At 41.4% G+C, this 25,110-nt stretch overlaps 2 protein-coding genes across 6 annotated transcripts in view; one reads left to right on the top strand and one right to left on the bottom strand.

Annotated features, from left to right (window-relative positions):
- Positions 1 to 13,867, bottom strand: part of CERT1 (ceramide transporter 1) — a 50,387-nt gene extending 36,520 nt beyond the window's left edge. For all 3 annotated transcript variants that reach the window (XM_082191933.1, XM_082191932.1, XM_082191934.1), the window contains exons 1-2: positions 13,629 to 13,867; positions 5,122 to 5,256 (exon numbers count right to left, since the gene is read on the bottom strand). In XM_082191933.1, the coding sequence (XP_082048059.1) occupies positions 5,122 to 5,256; positions 13,629 to 13,724 (231 nt within the window). In that variant the 5' untranslated portion in view covers positions 13,725 to 13,867. The remainder of the gene's footprint in view (positions 1 to 5,121; positions 5,257 to 13,628) is intronic.
- A 394-nt stretch (positions 13,868 to 14,261) lies between these two features.
- POLK (DNA polymerase kappa) overlaps positions 14,262 to 25,110 on the top strand; it is a 33,280-nt gene continuing 22,431 nt past the window's right edge. For 2 of the 3 annotated variants that reach the window (XM_082191906.1, XM_082191904.1), the window contains exons 1-3: positions 14,262 to 14,417; positions 23,154 to 23,323; positions 24,084 to 24,203. In XM_082191906.1, the coding sequence (XP_082048032.1) occupies positions 23,189 to 23,323; positions 24,084 to 24,203 (255 nt within the window). In that variant the 5' untranslated portion in view covers positions 14,262 to 14,417; positions 23,154 to 23,188. Of the gene's footprint in view, positions 14,418 to 17,181; positions 17,204 to 23,153; positions 23,324 to 24,083; positions 24,204 to 25,110 lie in introns of those variants that run through there. The other variant, XM_082191905.1, reaches the window with a different exon arrangement.

The following is a 25,110-nucleotide window of genomic DNA, read 5'->3' as shown; positions in this document are numbered from 1 at the left end:
AAGTTTTAAATAGCTTTCCAGTCTACTTAATGATCAGATAATCTTGCACTAAAGTCCAGCGCATTGGCCAAAATGTTGTCATTCTTCCAATAAAGTTTTCAGTTTGCTTATTGGAATCCCTTCTTCATTCAAAACACTGGCCAGAGATCCAGAGAGGTTTTTGTACAAATAACCTATTACAAACTGAGACACTGTTTGTTGTTGCTGCTTCAGTCAATTTCCCTTTCCAACCGCAGCCCCTAGGTGCGATATTGCTCTGGAGGGTCCCCTAAGTTGTAAGGGCAGCTTTTGTGAGATGTATGAGCAGGAAGTGATTGGCTGTAATGTCCTGGTGCAGACAAAGAAGACAGTCTATATCTTCTTTGTACCATGTAATGGTCAAAAGACTGAACTTTGCATCAGAAGGTACCTGGTTCAAATCTTGTCTCTACCATGAACTTCTAGGTGACCTTACTAAAGCTCCGCACCCCAACCTCAGAAACTGTCGTCTGCAATATGACTTAAATATGACCTGGCTTACAGAAGGGGTAGGAAAACATGGACGTGGCTCCATGGACCAGGTTCTTATTAGGTTTATACAAAATCTGACAGGTGGGTAGGGCTATCCACTTAGCAATCACCTGAGGTCACTATGGCAGCACTTCAAAGCTCTTTGCTAAAACAGAAGACGAAAGCTCAATTTAAGTAGGCAGTTAAAGGCAAACCCCTTCCTGATGACAAGCGGTGTGTACTGAACACCTTGCTAAAACGAAGGGTTGCCCCTCCATTTTAGTATAGGTTTCAATGCAAACCCCTGTCATCAAGAAGGGGGCTTGTATTGAATCCTGTCGAACTGAGCAGAATGTAAGTCTCCTCTCAACAGCTGATGAGCGGGAGATTAAATCCTGCTGCCATGACTACACATGCCATTTCCCTGAGGAATTGAAACTCCCACCCCAGCTAATTGGAGTGCTGTCAGCTGATGGACAAGTGGGTGTGCTTAAAAAAAGAAACCAGCCTCAAGGACAAAACTAGAACCCACGGCAAACCAATATTGGCCCATGGGCCAGAAGTTCCCTACCACAGTCTCACAGCACTGTTGTAAGGACTGCAGCTACATAACGTATGTGAGACATTTTGAGCACTTGAAGGCATTATCCAATTGTTAAGCATTATCATAGTTTTGTGATTTTTCTTATTCCAATAAGCCTTAAATACTGAACCTTCTTGCACCTTCCTATTCTGCACACGTGACTAAAAAACAGTTTTAACATTAAACAACAAATACTCAGCGGGGCAACATTTTGCAACCATGGATTTATTTTTCAATGCTTTCTATCAATATGTTATTTTGTTTTTTTTAAAAAAACTACTACTGGAAGGAAACATTTTTTGGCTGTATTGCAACGGCAAACAGACCAACAACTCCCCCCCACCCTTCTATTTTACAACCCAGCAACCATGTTCACTCAACCCAAGCAAATTTTTGTAAAAACACCACAGTGCTTTTAGGGCCAAATGCAGCTGTAACATTGTGCGTGTATCAGGAGTTTCAAAGTCAGGTTTCCACAGTGTTGCTTGCCACGGAGAGTGAGCCTTGTACTCAATCTGGAAATGACAGAGAGGGTGGAAACCACCCTGGCAATTGTGCAATGATCCCTGCCCCTCCCTGGCTCTAAAGTGGGGAGGAAGGATGGAGGTGATTTGTCTACTATAATCAGAATGCCTTGACCATGAAGGCCTAACCAACTGGAAAGATTTCCAGAGATGAAAGGGAAACAGAGAGGGGGAGTCTCCTTGGTGCCTCTCAGTTAAGGTGACTGGAGTATCATGACCAAGCAGCAGCCTGATTGGCAACTGCTGCACAAAATAAGGAATGGGAGATTGGATGCTTCCTGACTAAGGTGTCTGTAAATGCAACAGCCAGACAGGGAGGAATGTTATTTGTGGGGGGTGGGGAGGCACTAGATTCATGCTCCAAGGTGTGGATCACCTGACCCTTCTCCCCTTTTAAATAAACTTTTTCCCCCAAAATCTTAATTTACAGGGCAACTGAAGGCACTCCAAACTATAGCAATCTATGGTATATCCCAATACTTAAGAGAAGCTTTTCAGGGGCTGCATTGAGTAGGAGGGATCAATAATAAATAGGTGTCCTGCCTTTCACAAGTGGAGACGCCTCTATTAATGCCAAGTCACCACTGGGGACAATCTTAATTGGGCTGTTACACTCTGCTTTGTACCATTCACTCATGAGCAGGAGGGTCCCTATTTTCACATTTGAAATTATAGAGGGCATATCACTGCCAACAGGTTATCTTCAGAGATTCAGTTGCCACACAAAGTTGGTTTGCATTTGGCATCTACATCTTAGTAGACCAGATGCAGTTTAAAAGGGTATTTTTCTTTTTTTTTGTGGGGGGAGGTGAGTTTAAAATTATAAATTACATTTTTCCTTTAAAAACTTTCAAAGCAATTGCTTCACAGCTATTTCCCCAGCCTATAAAGGAAGCAAACCTGTGCCTCTGCTGTAAATAAATGTGCAGTGCAACATCTACTGTGTTTATACAGAAGATTTACTGCTTCCACTACACTTCCTCTCAGGTTCCACAGCAATTCCTAAACAATAGTTGCCAAGCCTTCTCTAAATAATCAGAAAACAATCAGGTCAAGGAAAGAGAATCAGAAACCGTACATCTGCTTACAATTGTGAACTATTGTGAAGGGGCATGTTCCACCAGTGAGGTAGTTTCACAAGTTGCTTCAAAGTTACAGGGATTGGAGCGTTTTTAAGTAATAGTCTAAGAAGATTCAACACAGGGCTTCTGATTTTTAAAAGATGTAGTTGCAATGTTACCAGATTATATGTTCTTGCAAAATCATAAAATTTGGTAGTGTGTACTTAAGGAAAATACAACAGCAAACACTGCTATATGTGACTATGGCTCAATACTAACCAATTTATGACACAAATGTTACATTTTATTATAAACAGCAGATAAAGATCTGTGAAAAAAAATTCTTTCAGTATCAGGAAGAGGGATGGTGTAACTCTAGCATATCAATCTGAGGTCTTTAAAATGTAATTTTAACCTAAAACATTTTCTTCAGTGAATCTGCAGCAATATGGTTTTCTAAATCCTATGCTAAAATAATTTTCTCACTTAACATTCTAAATGACAAATCTGAACAGTACAGATTGGTATAATATAAAGTTGTTATGGTACTAATGGAGGAACAGCTGAAGCTAATTATTAACTAGCAGTGCATATAATCAAATATGGGATCCGCCTGCTTTCAAAGACATAGAAACCAAAGAGATAAACTGACAGGAGCCTCTTTATTGGGTTTTTGTCCTAAACAATATGTGGGAACAGGGTGCACAACCAATGCAGGATTGAACCCTGCCCTCCTGTCCATCAGCTGAAGTCACCAGTTATATCATCTATATAATCTCAGGGATTATTCAGGAAAGAAGAGGGTTACTATTAAACTGCTTTAAATTACTGCTATGCTACAGGTAGCTGTTGCTGCAACTTTACACTAGCTACCGAATATATTTTAGGATGCAAACTCCATGGCTGTTTTTGCAAAATCATAAAATTCGGTAGTGTGTAGTTAATGAAACCACAACAGCAAACACTGTTATATCATCAAGTGACTACAGTTCAATACTAACCAATTTTGAGACATTGCCCATCTGTCAACCATGCGAAATCATAATTATGTTGTTTCAGGGCCACCCACCTGCCAATTTAGGCTGGTCACAGTAAGGATCTGGTCTGTGGAGTTTAAAAATGTTCCCCACCCCTGATGTAAAAGAAGACCACAATAAATGGGGCAACAAGACATTTTAAAGTGTTTTTGTTAACACAAATATTTACAAATTAATGAATGGCAAAATCTTCTTAGAAAACATATCTTTCCCACTTTTAAAAGGGACAAGCTGCTGTTTCAAAAGTGGCTTGTCTCCTTGGCAGCAGAAACACTGCACTAAAAAACAAACAAGCTCCAGCTGTACATGTGGTTCTTACACATGCGATTCAGGTCTCTTGAGCCTGGCCTGGACAAGGCTTTTTTTTTTTTAAGCCCCATGATACACTTTAAGAAACATGTGATGAAGCCACCTGAAGCCTGAATCATACATTAATACCAAGAGCACGAAAGCTGCTAGAGCATGGTGCTTCCATGCATATCTGCTGATGAATCAGGTCTTATGTGCTGGTCTTAAGATGGTTTCAGAATTATTGCAATATTGCTCTTAGGTGTGTACACTGGTCACAAGATTCAGTTCAGACTATAATTTGGTGCTCTAGAAAACAGTCCATTAGCGTCCAAGGCACTATATTGCCTAACTCACTTTGGAGTCCAACCAGGTCTACTTTGTTCTCCCCACCCTTCACTATTGGAAATGGGGGGGGGGGGAGTTTAGCATTTCCCCCTCCAAGATAAATGGATGAATTCTGAAAGCATACTAGCCCCACCAGAATGGATAAAGCTTGCCAAATAACAGGCAAATAGGTCCAGGGGCTTTTGTGCTAGGCATATTTAAATTTGATTTGGGAGTCACAAATAACTAAAACGGATTTATTTTGGGGGTAATATCATTCCCACTGATTGTAAGCTTGAACTGTCAGTGGTGTCTGCTCTCTCTTCTTCATCAACCCACCCCAGTATTATTCCTTGTATGGTAAGCTTAAAGATGCTACTTTAATTTTTGACAGATACAGGTAAGCAGAAATTGTTCTGATGTCTGGATTGCTGAGGCACCGTAAAGTGCTTCAGTGTCCCTGCTTTTGTCTCTTGCTCTCTCCTATACTTCCCATTTCAATTCTAACAGATCCCAAAAACCCTATGAGGCACCCCACTTAGAATTGGGATTCACCTGAATCCAAGGCACACGCTTGATTGCTGTGCATCTCAGAATGTTATACCGAAAAATAATTCTTGCAAAGATTTTCTATTCTTCCTATAGCTAACTAAAAATATTGACAGTTCTTATGAAAGTATTTCCAAACCATATTGCTCTGACAGAAGATTACACTAAAAATTATTATTTTTTTACCATATTTGCTTGTATTTATTATTGTCTGGAAATGTACATAAAGCACGGGCACAAAGAAACTTTAAAACAACACTTACTGTAATGACAGCCTTACTCAAACAGATTGAGCCCCTGCAGCCATACTCAGTTTCATCTTCAGACTTGTAGTAACTTAGAGTATTGTTCTTCAAGACCACCCACCGGTCCTGCCACCCATGGATGTAGTTGGTCCACTAAAGAAAACAAACACATACATTTTTTAATCAAACAAAGCTCCATACCATTTGTGCATCATTTTCTTACGAGTGAAACCCAACCAAGTCATACTCAGAAAATAGACCCAGCGAAATCAAAGTTACTTAAATTCATTTACTTCAATAGCTATACACCACCCATAGTTTATTCCAAATCTAGTTTTACATTTTTTTTTCATAAAAACAAACAAACAATTACAATATATATGCTAATGTATAGTGCTTCAACCAAAAGTTACAACACTGAGTAAAAAGTGGTTCTGATGCAGACAACCTGAAAATGAAATGCCAATTCCTTAGAAAATAAGTGTTCAAAATAAACAAGATCAGATGTAGTAGGGACAATCATAACAATACCATTTCAGAAGCGGCAGATCTGCCACAATTCACAATAAACATTAGGTGGTTATGTCCTATCACCAACTATAAACTCCAGACTGAAATACATGGTTTGTATTCCTGTAAATCTGGGCTGCCTTTTAAGAAGAGGCTTAGTCTACAGTCCTCATCCTGAAGAAACTGATTGTTCAGAATAAATATGTTGCAGGCTCAGATACAAAAACTGGACACAGATTTTAAATGTTTATGTCCGCTAGCCTAGACTTAACTAATTTTTTCCACACATATATTAGACTCCTTCCTCTCTCATCTCTTTGTCAAAACAGTCATCACTGTGAAATGAGAGTAGCACAATAAAACAGTACACATAACTAAAATGTACACTTGTGCACATAGTTTATGCAGAAGAGCTATTGTGTTTCACCTGGGCAGAAACCTCAATGAGTAGATCACCATGTGATCTCCATGTGCTTGAAAGGAACATTTAATAAATACAAAGCTCCACAATAAACAGAAGTATATAAGAACGACATTTGAATATACATTTAATATTTGGCATTAACACCCCATCAGCATTGTGCAATGGATTTTGGGTTCCTAAAATAAATACTACTGGTAATACTGCATTAACATCTATGAAAACAGATTCATACAATCAATCATAAGTACAGAAGGATTCAGTAGCTTCATCAGACTTCATCAGATTTTAGCTTCAGGCGATCTGTAACCTCTGCAAGGGTAGAGTACCAAATCTGAGTATGGCCCACAGAATGATGAGTACTAATGGTTTCCTGAAATGACTTAGGGAAGGGATATTGCTGGTGAAACTGCCAGCACTGGCTTCCACTGGGAACGAGGTGAGGTGGAATAGCACTACCTCAAAATAAGACAGAGCTGTCTACTTTTTCTTGGGGGGTCCCAGCATGTATATAAATATATTCATCTGTAAGTTAAGTTTTTTTTCACAGCCAAAACCTGACAAGCATCTGTTAGCTTCCAGACAGAATGCTGTTGAGGTGCTAGTTTGGCATGGGGTGTGTTTACAATGGGGGTGGGGAGGTAATTAGCCAGCTCAAACACCTATCAGCTTAGCAAAAGCATTCTGGAAGCAGGTGTTGTGATGTGTTCTTAAAAAAAATAAAAAGCCCTTTATTCCCTAGACTACACAGTGATGTTTGAGGTGAAAAGAAAATGAATAAAGTTGATTTTTCCATTTACTACTCTCCAGAATTCTCATCCAAGCTTAATAGCTAAAAAATGCCTGTGTTTTTTAATGTTAGATTGCTTTGAGCTGTTTCACAGGAAGCAATTCATAAATGGAATGAAATAAATGCTTTTATTTATCTTTTTCTACTACCTGCCACCCAATTCTTTAGTACAGTAGATACTGCCTCAAAGATGGATTAGAAAGAAAGAGGGTTCATTCTTTCCCATCCTTCTGAACCCTGCCTAAAGAAGACTAAAAAGAACAGGAGCTGAGTATACTGCAACATTTTGCTGCAGATAATACTTGTATCAAAATAGGAATCTACAGATACTAGCTGCTTGAGTTCTAAAATACAGTACCTGGCATATAGTAGTGGGGTATGGGGAAAAGCTGACCAAAAATCTTCCTGGCTTTTAAAACTGCCAATTCGTTCCTATGTGCTTGATATCCCTAGGTTTTAGTTCTATATGAAATATTTTATTTAAACAATCTGCTTTTCTGTCCAACAGATGCCGAAGGAAGCTAACAATTTAAGCACAATTTAAGCACAATTTAAGAAACATAATGTTAAAAGCCAATTGAATAGTAAAACATAAAACAAAGCAGTAGATAAAATGTACATAAAAACTAACCAGATTAATGCCTGCCAAAAAAAATATAAAGTTCTATAAACTATTTCACTGGTTCAACACTGAACCTTATAGGTCCTTTTCAGAGGTCAAACAATGAACTCCAACTTTTATGTTAAATTAATGAAGAATAATCAAGCACAAATAGTCACATATAAGCTTCATGGGTTAGCACTTCAGTTTTTGAACCAAAGAGACTGAACTGTAAGTAAGCAACCAGTTTTGTGCATTCTTAGCAAACACCCAAATGAGACAGCAGAACTCTGAGAATTCAATAGCTAATTCAACTTAAGTATCAGAGGACTGCAAGTTAATTGACTGCTAGTTAATTGACAGCAAGCTGAGGAAAATATTTTAGATCAACAATAGGCAGTCCTATTTAGGTATGGGGTACTGTCAGAATTCTTAGGGACCACTAGCAGTCCGTTTTAAGGGCCTGGGCAACACTCAATGCCTTATGTTTTTCCAGCTAACAAGGGTTCTTCTTTTGTTTTATAAAAGGGCGGAGTTTCAGAAATCATTTTGAAGTAAAACCTTGACTTAGCATTGGAATAAAGCCAGGAAAGGAGCAATGTGACCACAAGTTTCTCTTTGGAGTCCCACACAATCCTGGTAAGTCATAGTTTGTCTTACCATGATTTCTGAACCAGGCCATTGTGTCCTCATAGGATTGTCATAGTGAATGAAAATGGTAATTACAGAAGCATGCCTTAGTGCCTGTATAGTTGCATTTTTAAACAATTCAAATTGGCAAGTACAATATATTAATCATTAGAAACAAACGCAAAGTTTTATACCTACACTCGAAATAAAAAAGTATTCATTTCTTAGTTAAAGAAAAAGTTTTCATTTCTTTTAACTTAAGTAAACATTATGACTGAGACAAGCCACTAGGATTTATTTCCAATAATACAATAATCAGTTCCACACATTTCACTGCTCAAAAGGCAAACAGAACTATTCATCACAGCATAGAAAACAACATGAATAGACAAAGCCATAGTGCAGTTCTTGGAATACAGAGTTCAATTCTTGCCATCTGCAGACAAGCAAGAGCAGGTACAAAGAGCAACCAAGATTTAGGCATATTTGAAAGGAACCCCTATCAGTGGGCAATGCAATTATTAGGATCATCTAAGTGTCACAAAGTATTGAGGAAAGTTTTGAATTTTCATTACTTTGTGACATCTGAGATAGCCCTAAAAAGTCACCAATTTATTATGAATAAAATTCAATGGTATTCATCTACTGGCAGAATGGACACTGATGGTGGAATAGATTTCCTCTCCCAATCATCTGGAATAGATTATGTGGGTGTACAGTCGTTACAGACGAAGGAGGTGTCAGCTTAAGAGTCAATGGAGAGCAATTTAGGAATTTTGGAGATTTTCTAATGAACCATGGCTACTTACTGCTGAAAACAGACATCATTACCACAATTTTCACAGGTCATGTGATGGACCCAAGATTATAGGTAATAGCCAATGTTAGTCATACTCATGAATAGACTCATTGAAACCAATCAACTTAAATTACCCAAGTCCATTGATTTTGATGCGTCTATTCCAAGTATGACCAGATATCATCCTATACATTTGCATGGCAAAAGTGAAGAGAAAATAACTTACTATTTCCCAAATAAATGAACTCATTCCCTACCAATATGAGGAGTCTTGAAACTAAGATGAAAAGTTATTTACCGTATTTTTCCGTCTATAAGATGACTCCATGTATAAGATGCCCCCTATTTCGGGGGGCTCAGATTTGAGAAAGTGGGGGGAGATGTATCCGTGTAAAACACGTCCCCTAATTTTTGACATTATTTTTTAGGGGGAAAACCTAGTCTTATACACGGAAAAATACGGCAATTGATCAGTGAATTTACTGCAGCATAACATGAATTACACTTTTTATATAGACAGATGTTTGCAGATAGTAATGATGTGAGTGAGACAGCAGATTTGCCACTACAATTGGTGGCATTCAAGTCAGAGTTGACTAACTGAGATAAATGATTTCATTGTTTTCAGTAGGTCTACTTGTAGTATGCCTACTGTTTGGTATCATCCTTTTCTGCAGTTAATTTTGTTTTAAAAGTACATTGTTACCTAAATTTTATTTGCAACATCATGAATGGATACAGTATCAAAACAGGCAATTTCAAAGTTGCAACTAACCTTTTCAGACTACTATCCCCTAGACACCGAGCCAACTATACAATCTAAGCATGCTAAATTAGCATGCCAACAAGCTGATATAGGGTAAATATTTCCACTCAAACTTTTCCAGAAAATCCATACCACTGTCCCAGATTAAATTCATCAAAATGTAAAGATGCCCTGATTAGAATCATAGAATTGTCGAGTTGGAAGGACCACGAGGATCACCTAGTCCAAACCCCTGCAATGCAGGAATCTTTTGCCCTTGGGATTTGAACCCATGACCCTGAGATTGAGTCTCTCATGCTCTACCAACTGAGCTGGAACTCTTCAAATTATTCTTAACTTGTAACAAAATACTAGGAATAACCCAAAGAGAATTAGTTACTTCAAGTTACTTCAGATAACTAAGTAAACATAATATTAAAATATTAAATAAAAGAAGCTTAAAAGAAACTTAAATAGCAATAAAGTTTCCACCAATGATAAGCAAGGTCACAATAGAACACTCACTGGTTAACCCTTCCTCAATGGATCATCTACAATCTAGTTTTAATTAATGTTCAGTAAAAGTACTGAACTGAGGATTTCACTTTTAATGCTATTTGTGTCTTAATAATATAATCCATATCTTAAAATACATATGCAATGGGCAATAATCTTGTAGAGCAGCATTTGATCAAGAGTGAAAGAAATTTTTGCAAGTTCTTCCAGCTGCAGTCCCCTGAACTTTTCATGTCACCTTCCACATTCTTCTAAGGGTCCTCCAAACTTCTGGAACTTATTTTTGCGAGGTTCAGGGGCTGCAGCAGGAGGAGGGGATTGGCAAAAACAATCTCCCATTCCCATATGTTAATGAAGAAGAAGAAGAAGAGTTTGGATTTGATATCCCGCCTTTCACTCCCCTTCAGGAGTCTCAAAGCGGCTAACATTCTCCTTTCCCTTCCTCCCCCACAACAAACACTCTGTGAGGTGAGTGGGGCTGAGAGACTTCAGAGAAGTGTGACTGGCCCAAGGTCACCCAGCAGCTGCATGTGGAGGAGCAGAGACACGAACCCGGTTTCCCAGATTACGTGACTACCGCTCTTAACCACTATACCACACTGGCTCTCAATGGACATCTCTTAGATCAAAAGCCATTCCACAACAATGAGTTTCATTCTATAAGTTAAAATATATAGAAAATCTTAAATTAGAATAGTATAGAGAGAAAAAGATTGTACTAAAGATAGAAGCAAGCTTAGCAGTTTGACAAGCTAACATACAGCAAATTATTCTTTGTATAGAATTCTACAGTGATAATATACAGTATGTGCATGCATAATATGCACTTGCATAAGTTGCCATTCAAGTGGGCATTCTATAAGAAAAAAGGTGTTTTTTTTTGTTCCTGTACCTTATATTTAGCAGAAGACTGTATCGTTGCTTTTTAAATCCTTGCAAATCTACTAATTTCAATTTATTTCATTAATGAAGACACAAATCACAAAGAAAGTTCTAAAAACTATGCAATAATGTAGCTCAGCTTTTTAATATGCAACAGGTTAGATCACATTTTGCAATTTAGATTTCCTTTCATTTATTCCTGTATAGATGAGAACAGGAAAGGCATCCTGGCTAACATCAGGGGTGGGCAGCCTGTAAAAGCAACATACATTTCAACCTTGAGATTTAACATTTGGAAGTCACATGATGACAAGGAGCTGAAATAATGTTGGTATAAATTGTACATTGGCTAATAATAAAAGTTGCAGTAAGTTGCAGATTGAGTTTAAAACTAAAACTAAACAGTTGACAAGAAAAGAAAGTTGTCAAGGATGTTGAATAATTGCCACATTACATACTGTACACAACCGTCAGTACCTGCACCTGGCAACAGTCTAAATCCACACTGGTTGTGAGCATTACAATTCTGTTCAAAGATAAGTGCAGGTGAGCATTCTGTGCTTATGCTTTAGAGCAAAAATCAGGCCATTTAGCTAAAGCCAGTAGGAATAGTCAGTGTGGAAGAAAGCTGCACTAGACTCAACCACAGAAGTCTCCATTCCTACTGAAAAATGGCAGAGAGTTGCTCCATATCTTTGCTGTAACAAAGATGCCTAAATTCCTTCTGGCAGCTAACTATCATCTAAAGTCATACTGGGCTAAAGGGCTGCATGTGTTTCCAATCTCTGAGATCTGGACAGCATGCCATGTGTCATATTCTTGTTACCTGATCCAGAGTCCCCATTTGCAGCACTTGATCTACCTTCTACCGGGACACGGGTGGCGCTGTGGGTTAAACCACAGAGCCTAGGACTTGCCGATCAGGTCGGCAGTTCGAATCCCCACGACGGTGTGAGCTCCCGTTGCTCGGTCCCTGCTCCTGCCAACCTAGCAGTTCGAAAGCACGTCAAAGTGCAAGTAGATAAATAGGTACCGCTCCGGCGGGAAGGTAAATGGCATTTCTGTGCGCTGCTCTGGTTCGTCAAAAGCGGCTTAGTCATGCTGGCCACATGACCCGGAAGCTGTACGCCAGCTCCCTCGGCTAATAAAGCGAGATGAGCACCGCAACCCCTGAGTCGGTCACAACTGGACCTAATGGTCAGGGGTCCCTTTACCCTTTACCTTTATCTACCTTCTAATTCAGAAATGACAATACTTGGGAATTTATGTTTAGTTTCCTTATAAATACGTGAAAACTAACTGGACTGCAAAAGCTTTTTCAGCAATAACGTTTTCCAACTCGAGCATCTCACAGCTTGTGCTTTCACTGCTTGCTTCAGTACACAAACAGGGTCAAAAACATAATGCAAGTGAAACTGCTTCAAAAAGCAAAATTACCATTTAGTTTCTGAAGGACTTAATCATATTGCTAAAACTTGATGTCTTGCTTAAAAACTTAGCTTTCTGTCTGAATAATGACACCTTTGCAAGTTTCTAAATAGCAAAACTGCAAAGGATTCATGCTAAAAATTAGAAATAATACAGGGACTGAAGCCTTAAAGTCCTCCAGTTGTGTATACAGCTGCTTTCTACTGTACTTTCTCCCTATACTGTCCCTCCAGTCAGTCTATTTTACTGCACTGTTTAGAGCAAAGGTCACACCACTCTTCTCCATGGTACAATTGTGCGTTATGTGTTCATGCATATCACATGATTTTGTTTCCTTCGTTTTTTTAAAAGAGGGAGAAAACCGTGTAAGGTTTCGATTCGCGGGCCCAAGAAGTTAGCTTTTCCAGTCGTGCAGAATCAACGAGTGGATGCGCCCTGAGCGATTCCCCATACAGGCTGCCTCGGCAGCATTACTCAGCCAAGCTGTGGCTACAAGTGAAATCTAGTCAGGATTACCAGGCTCTTGAGAAGAACCTGATGGAACAGATTGATCTTTTTTCCTTCTCCGCTGCATCACATGCGCGCGCGCACACACAGAAATTAAATAATAAAAAGTCCCACTCCAGTGAGCACGAATATTATTTTACCAAGTCACCCTTCCTCAAACCAAGACTCATACTTTGATCATCAAGGAAAGGTGGCAGCGGCGGGTGGGCTCCTGGGGAATAGAGAAAGTGACATTCACAGACATTTTCCACCTAGAAAGGGCGAAGGCTTCGCTCTGAAACTAAGCAATCCGCCCCCCGACCCGGATAAAAGGTTTCCAAGACTGCAGAGGTAAAGCCTTTTTTTAACACACCACCACCAAACCGGAATAATAACAAAAACAGAAGCCACAACACCCAGTGGGAGGCGGGGAAGGAGATGTGCGGAGACCTCCCTCTAAGCTGGGGAAGAGGGGCAGGAGGCTCCTAGGCCGCCACCCTACCAGGCTACCAGGCGAGGGGGGCAGTTATTGCGGGGAGGGGGGGGGAAATCGGCGCCAGGCTCCCACAACCGGCCACCCTACCGCAAGGGGCGCCCCCCGCATGTCCCCCGTCGACCACGAAGGAGACGAAGGGGGGGGGGGCCCTCGGGAGCTCAGGTGAAAAGCCGAGCCGAGCACGACCGCTCCGTGGCGGCGAGAGGAAGGAACCCCCTTACCTTGCTGAGGACTCCGCAGAGCTCAACAGGCGGCCCGGATTCGGTCTCGGGATCCTCTTCGGAGCCCGAGGAATTCCAGCTTTGGTTGTCCGACATGGAGGCGCCTCCCTCACAGCCGTTGCCAGCGGGCAGCGAAGCGATGAGGCCGCCGCGGGAGCTCGCTCTACCTGCCTGGCGCCTCTCTCCGCGAGGCTCCGCTGTTGCTCCTGCCGCTGCTCTCGCTCTCGCTGCTGCTGTCGCCGACGCCGCCCCAGCCCTTCTGCCTGTCCCCTTCTGGCCGCCGCCGGGACCGCAGCGCCCGACTTAACCCCCAACCCCGCTCAGCGCACGCTGGTAGCCGATAGTGCCGACCATCTGAGGCAGCCACGCCGCGGAGCGAGCGCTCGCCTCTCCCTCTCTCTCTCGTCTCTCTCCTCAAAGCGACGCTGCTGCTGCTGCCGCCGCCACCGCTCCCGCCGCCATCTTACTCGAGAAACTCGCTCTCAGCCACTATAATTCGCCAAGCTCTACCCGCCCTGGCAGCGAAGGCTTTTGGGTCAACGGCATGCTGGGAGGTGTAGTCCGCTGAGGGGGTTGGTTTCTGGCGGCGCGCTGCCCTCTGGGAAACGGGGCGGGGTCGGTGGAACCAGCGAGTCGTCGCGTTCCTCGGGGCTTCTTGGGTGCTGTAGTTCTTGGGCGCGGGATTCTCAAGACGCCGGCCGTCGTCCGTTCTCTTTTCTAAAGCCTCGGGTGGTCGCCATCTTGGCGCGGCTTAATTGTTGCGGAAGCGGGGGCTGGTGAGAGACTGAGGTGTGTCTACCTGAGCTTTGTTTTCCCTTCGCCTGCTATATTGCTCTTCTCGCCTCCCCTGAAAGGGAGCTTTTCTCTTCACACCTCGTTTAGGAACAAATATGGGAAGGGAAGCGAAGGAGTTCCTTCTCAGCAATGGGGCAGCTGCCTGTGTAGGGAGATAAACACATATAGAGGGTTTTTAGTGGCTCCGGGCAGCCGTGCATATGTAGTGTGTGCATAACCAACGTTTAAACCGAAGGAAGGGGAAACTGCAGTCCTTTGCAATAGCTACGTGGGAGAAATAGTTACTTCTGAGGAAACATGCACACAGCAGGCTCGCTCCGTAAGAGACAGGCAGCGACGCCTCTGTTGCCATGGTTCGTTCCCAAGTGACAGAAGCCGATTTCAGATTTTTATTTATTTTACCATGGCATTTTGTGGCGTTGCTAATTGTGGTGGGATGAGAAACGTGCTTGGTTTTGGACTAGGCTAGAGCAGGGAAAAGCAATTTCTCATTTTGGGGGGAGTGTGCAAAATCATCCAGCCTTAAGGAACTAAAATGCATCTTGCGGTATACGCTGCCCTCTTCACAGGTAGCCAGTGGCACGAAGTTGTTTATTAGACTTATTATAGCCACCTATCGATAAACACGCTTGGGGCGGCTGACAGCAAACATACTAGAATCACAAGACCCTATGCAGTAATAATTAAAGCTTAGCAATCAACAATAAAAGGCAGCAACCCCCTGCATATTTGATTTCCTCCAGCTAGTTTCCTGTTTTCCATTATATCTTAATCTACATTCAACAGTATAATGTAGATTAAGATATAAAGGAAAGGAGGGCAGGGGTGTAGCAAGGGGGGTGCGGTAGGTGCGACCTGCCCTGGGTGTCCCCACTGAGGGGGGGTGACAAAATGGCAGGCGGCACTCACTATGGGGCCTGCAGCGCACTAGAGCCACACATCTCCAGCGCCCATAGGCTCCACACTGTCCTCCCACTGCCTCCCCCTCAGCTGTAGGGCGGCTGATGCCCCGTGGCGTGCCCCGTCCCATTCCTCCCTAAGGGTGCCGCACGCCCCATCCCTATGGGCAATTCGCCCTGCTGCTGGGTGCATCGCCCCAGGTGCCCAAGAGGCTTCCACCACTGCTGAAGGAGGGAACTAGATGGAGGAAATAGACTATGCAGTTACTTTTGGAAGTATAGTGGTACCTCTGGTTACAAACGCTTCTGGTTACAAACGCTTCAGGTTACGAGCACCACTCACCCGGAAGTAGCTGCTCCTGGTTGCAGACTTTGCCCCAGGATGCAAATGGAAATTGCGTGCCAGAGGTGCACGCGCTGTGGGAGGCCCCATTAGTCTCAGGATAAGAATAGTTTCAGTTTAAGAACAGACCTCCAGAATGAATTAAGTTTGTAACCAGAGGTACCACTGTACAAGGAAACATGGAAGGAGAAGAAGGGAAATCATTGGATGTACTGTTGTGTATTTAATGATGGAAAATGTATATCTGAAAATTTAATAAATACATTAAAAAAACAAAACAACAAAATAACTACCTAGAAAAAGCATAAAATAGTTTGCAGTCTGGTGTTAAAAAACTGCTTAAAAACCTCAGAAAATCTTCCCCTGTTGCCAAAAAGGCTGTTAAGAAGGGACTGGAGAGGCATCTTTGCAGAGGTTGTTTTGCAACTCAGATGCCACTTCCAAAAAAGGCTCTGTGGTAGCCCCAAGGTTCACTAGTTAAGGATATAGCAGCAGAACCTATGTACAGTAGTTCACGCATTCCATATACAGTAAAACTCCCACAAAGAGACCACTTTACTTACGGAATCTGAGCAAACACTCCACCATACCTTGCATTTAAAATATGCCAGGGAGCAAATATAATTGATTTGGGGATCTGTATGCAGTTCATGGGTTTGTAGTTGCCAACTTGGTTCTACAACAGGCCCCCAACGTTTGAGACCTGAAAGCAGATTTAGAAATCTAAAAAGTTGTGGCCATCACAAAATACCCATTTCACAGAAGATTTTTTTTTGATGCTGAGACCCACCGACTCCTGTCAAACAAGAGGCAAATTTATTATGCACAACTCAAATAAAACAGACAAAAAAGTAGGCCACCCCCTGCCAAACAAATAACACCTCCTAAAAACTTCATTTTTTGTTTTTGTAATCTAATGGTACACCACTTTGAAACTTGGGTGTTAAACGGTATGTAAGTTGTTGAAATAAATAAGGTTTTTTGTTTTTTGTTAGAAGGGAGGGGCAAGAATTCCGTCATGCCCATAGACACCTACTTGGGAGTCCCATTTTCAAACTGATACTTTTATGTGGGCACAGGTGTACTCAACCAGTGGTTCTTTTAGCAAACAGGCGTGGTCATGATGATCTGGCTGGCTACAACTGAAGGTTGAATTATTGGGCAACATGTAGGCTTTGATATCATCCAGGAATGCAGTTCTTACATTTTCAAGGTACATGTCAAAGGAGCAAATATAAGCATCTCATTGACTTGCACAGAAAAAGAGTCTGCAAACAATTAAATCAAATAACGTGTGATGGCCCTTTCACAGGATATTGGACAGTGGCTCTCTTTGATACTTTTGCTCCATCTGTAACCATCTTCCATTTTTCCTGGCCCCTTGCAACATTCTACCACTTTGCTCCTCCTGATTTCTTCCTATTATGACACACTTCTTCAGAATCTGCATTCCTTATGTACATTAGGCTAGATTCCAAACTCTGCTTACCTGGGAGTATGTCACTGAATTCAGTATAAATTACTTCTGTGTAGATATGGTAGGATTGCTTTGTTGTTTTAAATGTCCATTACTACTGTTCAGGGAGTTAGCCATAGGGGTTGGGGAGCAGAAACGCTTGATGTGCTAAGATTACAATTTTAGGAGCTGTTGGGGTTCTGTCCCCTAATTGCTCCAACATTCATCATGTAACATGCAGTAGTTGTAGGCTGGGGAGGGGGAGTCAACAGCAGGAATACCATTTATATCAGTGATGCTGGGTTAGCAGTACACAGTTTAGTTAAGCATGCATTTAAGATTATGCAAGATGAAAACTTCATAATGTCTCTTTTCACAATACCAACCTTTTGCATCAAAATTTAATTGGAGCATTTTCAGTGTCACTGAATATGAATTTTTAAAATATTTTTAATTTTGATGGATAAAGTATTTTGTTTTAAAAATCCCAATCATTTAGAATATATTGTTTCCAACAACTCAGCCTGGTAGCTGCTGTGTCAAATCAAGAGCCTATTTAGGCCAGTATTTTGTTCTCACATTGGCCAGCCAGATGCCTGTAGGAAGCCCACTATTGCAGATAAATGTTACAGTTCTCCCCTATTTATGGTCCCCCAACAACTGGTATTCAGAGACAAACTACCTCTGGTATTAAAGATAATGAATAGCCTTGCTAAGAATCTTCTGCAGGAATTACATGCAGATGAGTGAGTGACCTGGTAGAATCGTGATATATTTATTTGGTCTCCATACTAGTCATGGAGCAGGAAAGCCCCTTTATGCACATCTAGCACAGGAACTAAATAGGCTGGTGCAAGACCTCTCTGATAGTAGTTCTTTTTATTTTATTTTTAACTATCCTGTGGATAAGAGGGCTGGTAAATTTGTTTGTAGGCTACCAACTTTTGTGGGCTTCTTTGCAAGATTGCATTAGAATAAGTCTTTGTAGAAGAGGAAACAGTATTACTTAAAGAAACAGGAAGATCTGGTGGCAGGGATCTTGTTGCAGAAAATAGGAATTTTGGGAATTATTTATGAAGCTTGATCTAGGGTGAATGAAGATTTGATATTCTATCAAGCCTATTTTTAAATGACAGTGGGAAAAAACACATAGAAAACTAATAGCCTGATCTATTGTTTTAGACATAAAATACTGTTTTGAGTTGCATTAATAAGAAACACAGCATCCACCACTTTGGGAGTAACCATCTTCTGCTTGGCTTTGATCATGCTTTTGCTGGAACGATTTTGTCTTGTGTTGATAGCCACACCTAAAGAGGATGCAGACAAACTGGCGACAGTTCAGAGGAGAGTAGAAATAGATAAGAATGTGAGAAATTGGCTGTAAGAAATAGGAAAGGAAGAATTGTCTGCCTTGTGAAAATAGTATTAATGACAAGGTATTTTAGAAAGGGTGCCATAAGGAAGTGAAGAACAATTGTTCTCCTTTTTGCTGCCCTTTGCCTTGTTAGAAATCTTAGGATAATTTCCAGTGCAAAGCCAACAAACCAAGAATAACGTTTTGCCTAGAAATGTTGCTAAATTTCTATTCTGGAGAGATTGGAAAAGCATCCTTTAGGGAATATGTTTCCTGTTGCAGTATGTAACCTGACAGTTGAATTCCCAATTTAATGTAAATAAAGTTGCTATTTGCAGTCATACATCGGGTTACAGAGGCTTCACGTTGCATTTTTTTGGGTTGCGGACCGCCAAAACCTGGAAGTACCAGAACTGGTTACTTCCGGGGTTTGGTGGTTGCGCTTGTGCAGAAGCGCTAAATCACACTTTGCGCATGTGCAGAAGCGCCAGATTGCAACCCGTGCATGCGCAGATGCACCACTGTGGTTTGCGGACGCTGCGGGTTGTGAACGTGCATCCCGCACGGTTCGTGTTCGCAACCCAAGCGTCCACTGTATTTATTTTTTAAACAAACCTTTGGCTGCTTACAGGACACAGGTGGTACTGTGGTCTAAACCACAGAGCCTAGGGCTTGCCGATCAGAAGGTCGGTGGTTTGAATCCCCGCCACGGGGTGAGCTCCCGTTGCTAGGTCCCTGCTCCTGCCAACCTAGAAGTTTGAAAGCACATCAAAGTACAAGTAGATAAATAGGTACCGTTCTGGGAAGGTAAATGGTGTTTCTGTGCACTGCTCTGGTTCGCCAGAAGCAGCTTAGTCATGCTGGCCACATGACCTGGGAGCTGTAAGCCGGCTGCCTCAGCCAGTAAAGTGAGATGAGCACCACAACTCCAGAGTCGTCCGCAACTGGACCTAACGGTCAGGGGTTCCCTTACCTTTACCTTGGCTGCTTACAGATGAAGAGCTGTGGGGATAATTTCCCCTTTAGCACTATAGTGGTACCTTGGTTTAAGAACAGCTTAGTTTATGGACAACTTGGATTAAGAACACTACAAACCTGGAAGTAGGTGTTTTGGTTTGTGAACTTTGCCTTGGAAGCAGAACATGTTGAGTGTGTTCCATTTGTAAATTGAGTCCCCCACTGCTATGGGAAAGCACGCCTTGGTTTAAGAACGCTTTGATTTAAGAACGGACTTCCAGAATGGATTAAGTTTGTAAACCAAGGTACCACTGTATTGTGATACACATCCAGCTTGATAACTGTAATGGGTGATGAGCAAGAGATTTGTAGTTGTGGGAGGATTACTGTTCACCCTCTGCTTCTAACTGTAGAAGCTTTCCGTGTATAGGTGGTAGCCTAGGCCTGATACCCAACAGTTTCTGATCTAGGCAAATTAATCTCTTTTAATAAATAAGATAAATAAGATAAATAATTTTTTTTAAAAGCCTTGCACGGTTCGATTGGGCCAGGTTTCCAGAAATACATACATGACCATTTATAGGCAAATGTAGATGGAAGTAATAGAATTGTTGAGTTGGAAAGAGACTACAGGGGCCATCTAGTCCAAGCATTTGGCATCTTTGCTGCTGAAAACCAAGGTGTGTTTCCCACAGTAATAGTAATTTGCAACACTGTCCTGGGTATATAGCTAATTACAGGTTGGATTTACAATTTTACCCTTGACAGTTAACTGAGCAAATTACATAATTGCTTATCTTGAAGGTGTGCACTTTCTCTGTTCCCTCCACATCCTATACATGGTACTGAGTTGTCTGAAATTATGACAGCCAGGAAGAGCAAGTATATTGGAGGGGCTGCTGGGAAAGGGGTAGTGTATCTCTTACATTCCTCCCTCTTTCAGTTTCTTTCCTTCCCAATGCGCCTCACATCAGGTCTACAGTATTTTGTTTTTACAGTAAGAATGAATAGTCCCCATTAAATTGACTGGTGTAAAATAAACTCTCCGTTAACTTCTGTGGCACAAAGCTACTGGCTGGGCTGCAGTAGCTCAGTGGCAAAGGGCTTTCAGTTCCATGACTTCACAAATTCAAACTATGCAGATACTTTGGATACTTTTATAGCTTAAGGAGAAGAGGAGGTATACAGGCCATGTCTGTGGATGTTACTACCATTTAGAAAACAAATGAAAAACCTATATTACATTTTGGCACGCTTCTTTGTCTCATAAATTACAGTTGCCCTATTTGTTGATGCTTCAACATAATCTTATTTCTAAAGCATTTTAAGCCTTGCTTTCCCTATAGCTTCAAGCTAAGATTTTCTCCATCCACATTTGTATATGCCAAATGGTACGTTAGCCTGCTTTTTGTGTGGGTGCGGGGGAAGCCTAAAGGATTTGTATTCAAGTTCTTGTCAGCTCTGATGGAACCAAAATAATCTGAATAACCTGTCATAATTGAAAAATGCTAGCCTGGCTTAATGTTATCAAAAGATCACTCTGAACGACAACCATTTGAAGGCAATTATGCCTAGAATTTCAGTTTTACTAGTGTATGATTAAAAATATTCAGTTGTACGCTATAATATATTGTGCATTACAAGCTGTGTTTAAGATGCTTATGCTTGCTCTCATTGCTAAATGAAGGCTATAACAATGCTGTAGTTTTAGTCATTCATCTGAAAGAGCCTAAGGCAAACCAAACATCCTAAGCTCCTGAGCACATGCAAGCTAACCACACTTTCTCCTTGACATTATTACTATTCTTGAAACTGACAAGAATCCTGTGTTCCACCAGGGCTCTTAAAAATTACAAAAGCTCTATTGAGTGGAAAGAATGCTCCTGATTGTTCCAAAGGATTTTATGAGTGGATACAAACAGTGCCTCTCTAGGATTCTTGTATTTAGAAGCCCAGATATGGGTGGAGGTGGTTTGATGATCCTTAGGTTTTGGTGAATGCCTTTTGCTGAATTGAGTTTCACTTTAATAGTTAGCTAAAATCTGCTTTAAGGATAAGGTAAAGGTAAAGGTACCCCTGCCCGTACGGGCCAGTCGTGTCCGACTCTGGGGTTGCGCTCCCATCTCACTTAAGAGGCCGGGGGCCAGTGCTGTCTGGAGACACTTCCGGGTCACGTGGCCAGCGTGACGAAGCTGCTCTGGCGAGCCAGCACCAGCGCAGCACACGGAAACGCCGTTTACCTTCCCGCTATAAAGCGGTCCCTATTTATCTACTTGCACTTAAGGGTGCTTTCGAACTGCTAGGTGGGCAGGAGCTGGGACCGAACAACGGGAGTTCACCCCGCCGCGGGGATTCGAACCGCCGACCATGCGATTGGCAAGTCCTAGGCGCTGAAGTTTTACCCACAGCGCCACCTGCGTCCCGCTTTAAGGATACCTCTTCATAAAATAAAGATTACTACTCCACTTGAAGAAAAGTCAAAGAATTTGAATTCAGTAGAATGAAGAATTTGAAAGGATAGACATTTAGTATAAACATTCTTAAATAACATAATCATAACTGAACTTTACCAACTTTGGTAGTATAGAAAATATGCCTGTGCTCTGTGTTGTTACCATAGAAATTTAGCAGATCAAAATTCATGTACTGAAAATATTCCAATGCAATTGACTTATTTTTCCTATTTTTGTTTTTTATCTTATGGGCTATGGTTCTAAAGGTGTGTACAATCCATTCAAAAAGTAAAATAAATCTATAATAATAGGAAGTACAGTTATTTACATTATAAACTGTAAAGGGAAATCTTGGCAGCACCCTGAGATACGAGACACGCTTCTTCTGCTTCATAATTGGGTAGAAGGTGAAAAGGGTGCTTAGTAGCTGCATTGTGTGACAGGAGGATGTTGCAGGAGGTTACCACGGGGTGGTTTGTGTGCAGGGGATTGTACAAAAGGAGTGGGGAAGCATGAAGATGGGGGCTGAAGGTGAAATGGGATGGAAACCAGGGCTGCAGAATAGAAGATAAGTGGCTTCAGATATGGGATTGGGAAGTTGAAAAGCAAGCCTGGTAGTTGCATGGGGTGGGAAGGGGAAACTCAAGGGGAATAGTAGGGGGCTGGCAAATGGAGTGAGCGGGAGTCCAGCTCCTAATGTGTGCTGTAGAACCGAATCATTACAGCACTGAATACACTTTTGAGCATCCATAGAGCAGCAGCAGTCACTATTTCACACCCAGAATTCTTTGTAGCGAGGCTGTTGTCTCCTGATGTGAATAACTGCTCACCACAGCTGAATAGTAGGGACGAAAGGGCCAGACTTCAGAGCACCGATAGCTCTGCTGAGACTGCCACAGTAGCAGAGGAGTTGCCACAACCAACAGGGAGGGCATCCACGGGCCACATAAAAAGGGTCCCCTCACTTGTACTGTAGCATTATGATGTGATAATGTCAGTACAGTGGTACCTCGGGTTAAGTACTTAATTCGTTCCAGAGGTCCGTTCTTAATCTGAAACTGTTCTTAATCTGAAGCACCACTTTAGCTAATGGGGCCTCCTCCTGCTGCTGCGCCGCCGCTGCACAATTTCTGTTCTCATCCTGAAGCAAAGTTCTTAGCCCGAGGTAGTATTTCTGGGTTAGCGGAGTCTGTAACCTGAAGCGTATGTAACCCGAGGTACCACTGTAGTACATCTAGCAAAATTATGCAGTTTGTTTTTTTCAGGGCAAGAACTGAGAATCTGTTCACTTGGTTGTGCAATGGAAAATGCAGATAAAGGCAATGCTTCTTCCAGAGAAGGCCTTCTGCTTAGACTGGGCCTCAATGATAACAAAGCTGGAATGCAGGGGCTGGATAAGGAGAAGATCAACAAAATCATAATGGAAGCTTCCAAGGTTTGTTTGTATAAACTCTTACAAATGCTTTAGCTATTCACAGGTATTGATTACATTCAATAAAAACTGTAGGGTTTTTACTAGCATGCTTTATTGTTTAGTGAAGAAGGCAAGGTATCCTCCACATCCATTTTTTGGGTGATGTGTATCTGTGTTAAGAGAATATGTCTGCTGGCAAGTACTGACTCATCTTTAATCTCTGTGCAGTGCTTATCAAATTTTAGGCACGCTGTAAATTAAAATGAAGCTGAATTATTATTTCTAATCAGTGTGACATGCCAAATAATTAATTGATTTTTTAAATTGCTGCCTTCTCTGCAAATTTTGAATATTGTGCATGCAACACAGATTTAATGTTGCAATGCCTCTGAAATGTTGTGTTTGGTAACATTATGCTAGCCTAGTGCAATATTTATAACATTTTACCATGTTGCTCAGTGGCTTATCGAAAATAACGCATCATCACACAAACAAAATGTGTGTGCAAATTAATATTCAGGCAGCGTCTTTTGCTGGTGCTCTGTGTATCTTCATATAATTTTTATTGAGTGACTCCACTTCCACCTTCATTTGCTGCTAAGTGCTGTGATGTCTGGCATCCTGAAAGCTGGTGTAACAAATACTGGGGCTGACTAAATTTTTAAAATGTGTTTTTAATGTTCTCTATAACTTAAAAATAATTATGTAAGAATTATATCAAACTGTACTAGACTGAATAAGGGTAATGATGGATATTAAATAATTTAAATCTGTTTTGCAGGGTTCTAAATTTTATGAAAATGAGCTGAAGAAGGATCAACAAGTTAATGAGCGAATTGAAAAAATCCTGAAATTAAAAAGTAAAGTAACTGACCAACAGCTTATGAAAGCACAGATAAAGGTAATATGTATAAACTTGATTCATTTAGGAGAGGAAAGTATTTTTAGGCAACCCATGGTATTAGCCTCTTATGTAAACATGAAGTTAAGATTACTTTTGACAAAGCATTACCACTTAAATAAATAAAAGCTTGTTTGATAAACCTGAATGATATGTGAAGCAATCTCTTGACCAAACTCAGTGTGCATACTTCTGAAGTGCCTCAACTTGTCTTTCAAGTCTGCTAACCTTCATCTTTAATGCTCTCAGAAGCTATTGTTGAATTTCTATTCTTGTCATGGTGGGAGTGAGGAGTGAGGTCAGTGCATACCTTCCCAGCAATCTTGACCATTATGACTGAGGGAAAAAATCTGTAAATACCAGTGGTTTAGATACAGAAAAAATAGATTCAAATTTAGGTTCTTTAATTTTATTTATTATGCAGTGCTGGGAGCACTTTGGAATTGGATTTAATATAATGATTTGGTAGTTCAAAAGGAAAACAGAATAGAAAAACTGTGGGAGAAATTTATATTATTGTTCCTCCTTACTTCAAAAGCTATTACGTACCTGTGATTATATTCAAGATCTTATGCTCATATTCATATTATTGGTTTTTAAATATAAGTTATACGGTATATTATCAACAAGTAGATTTATGTATAAATCTTCCAATCACCCAAAGTCCATGATAGGAAAAGGAGGGTTCCCGCCCCTTAGCTGAGCAAGCCCCAAGGTTCCTGCTGCTCGCCCGCGGGACCTCGGAGCTTCTTTGTAAGGTTCTTCTGGGGGGCAGGAAGGCTCCCACCCCCCAGCTGAGCGAGCCCCATACCTCTCCAGCTTGCACTTGAGGCATTGGAGCTCGCTCAGCTGGGTGGGTCGGAGCTGTTTAAAGATCGCAGGTGAAACCACCTCTCCTGAGTCCCTC

This window comes from Podarcis vaucheri (assembly GCF_965113315.1).
Source record: "Podarcis vaucheri genome assembly, chromosome: 11".
Lineage (NCBI taxonomy): Eukaryota > Metazoa > Chordata > Lepidosauria > Squamata > Lacertidae > Podarcis > Podarcis vaucheri.
Note: the sequence above shows the minus strand (reverse complement) of the source record. Positions and strands in the feature narration are given on the sequence as shown.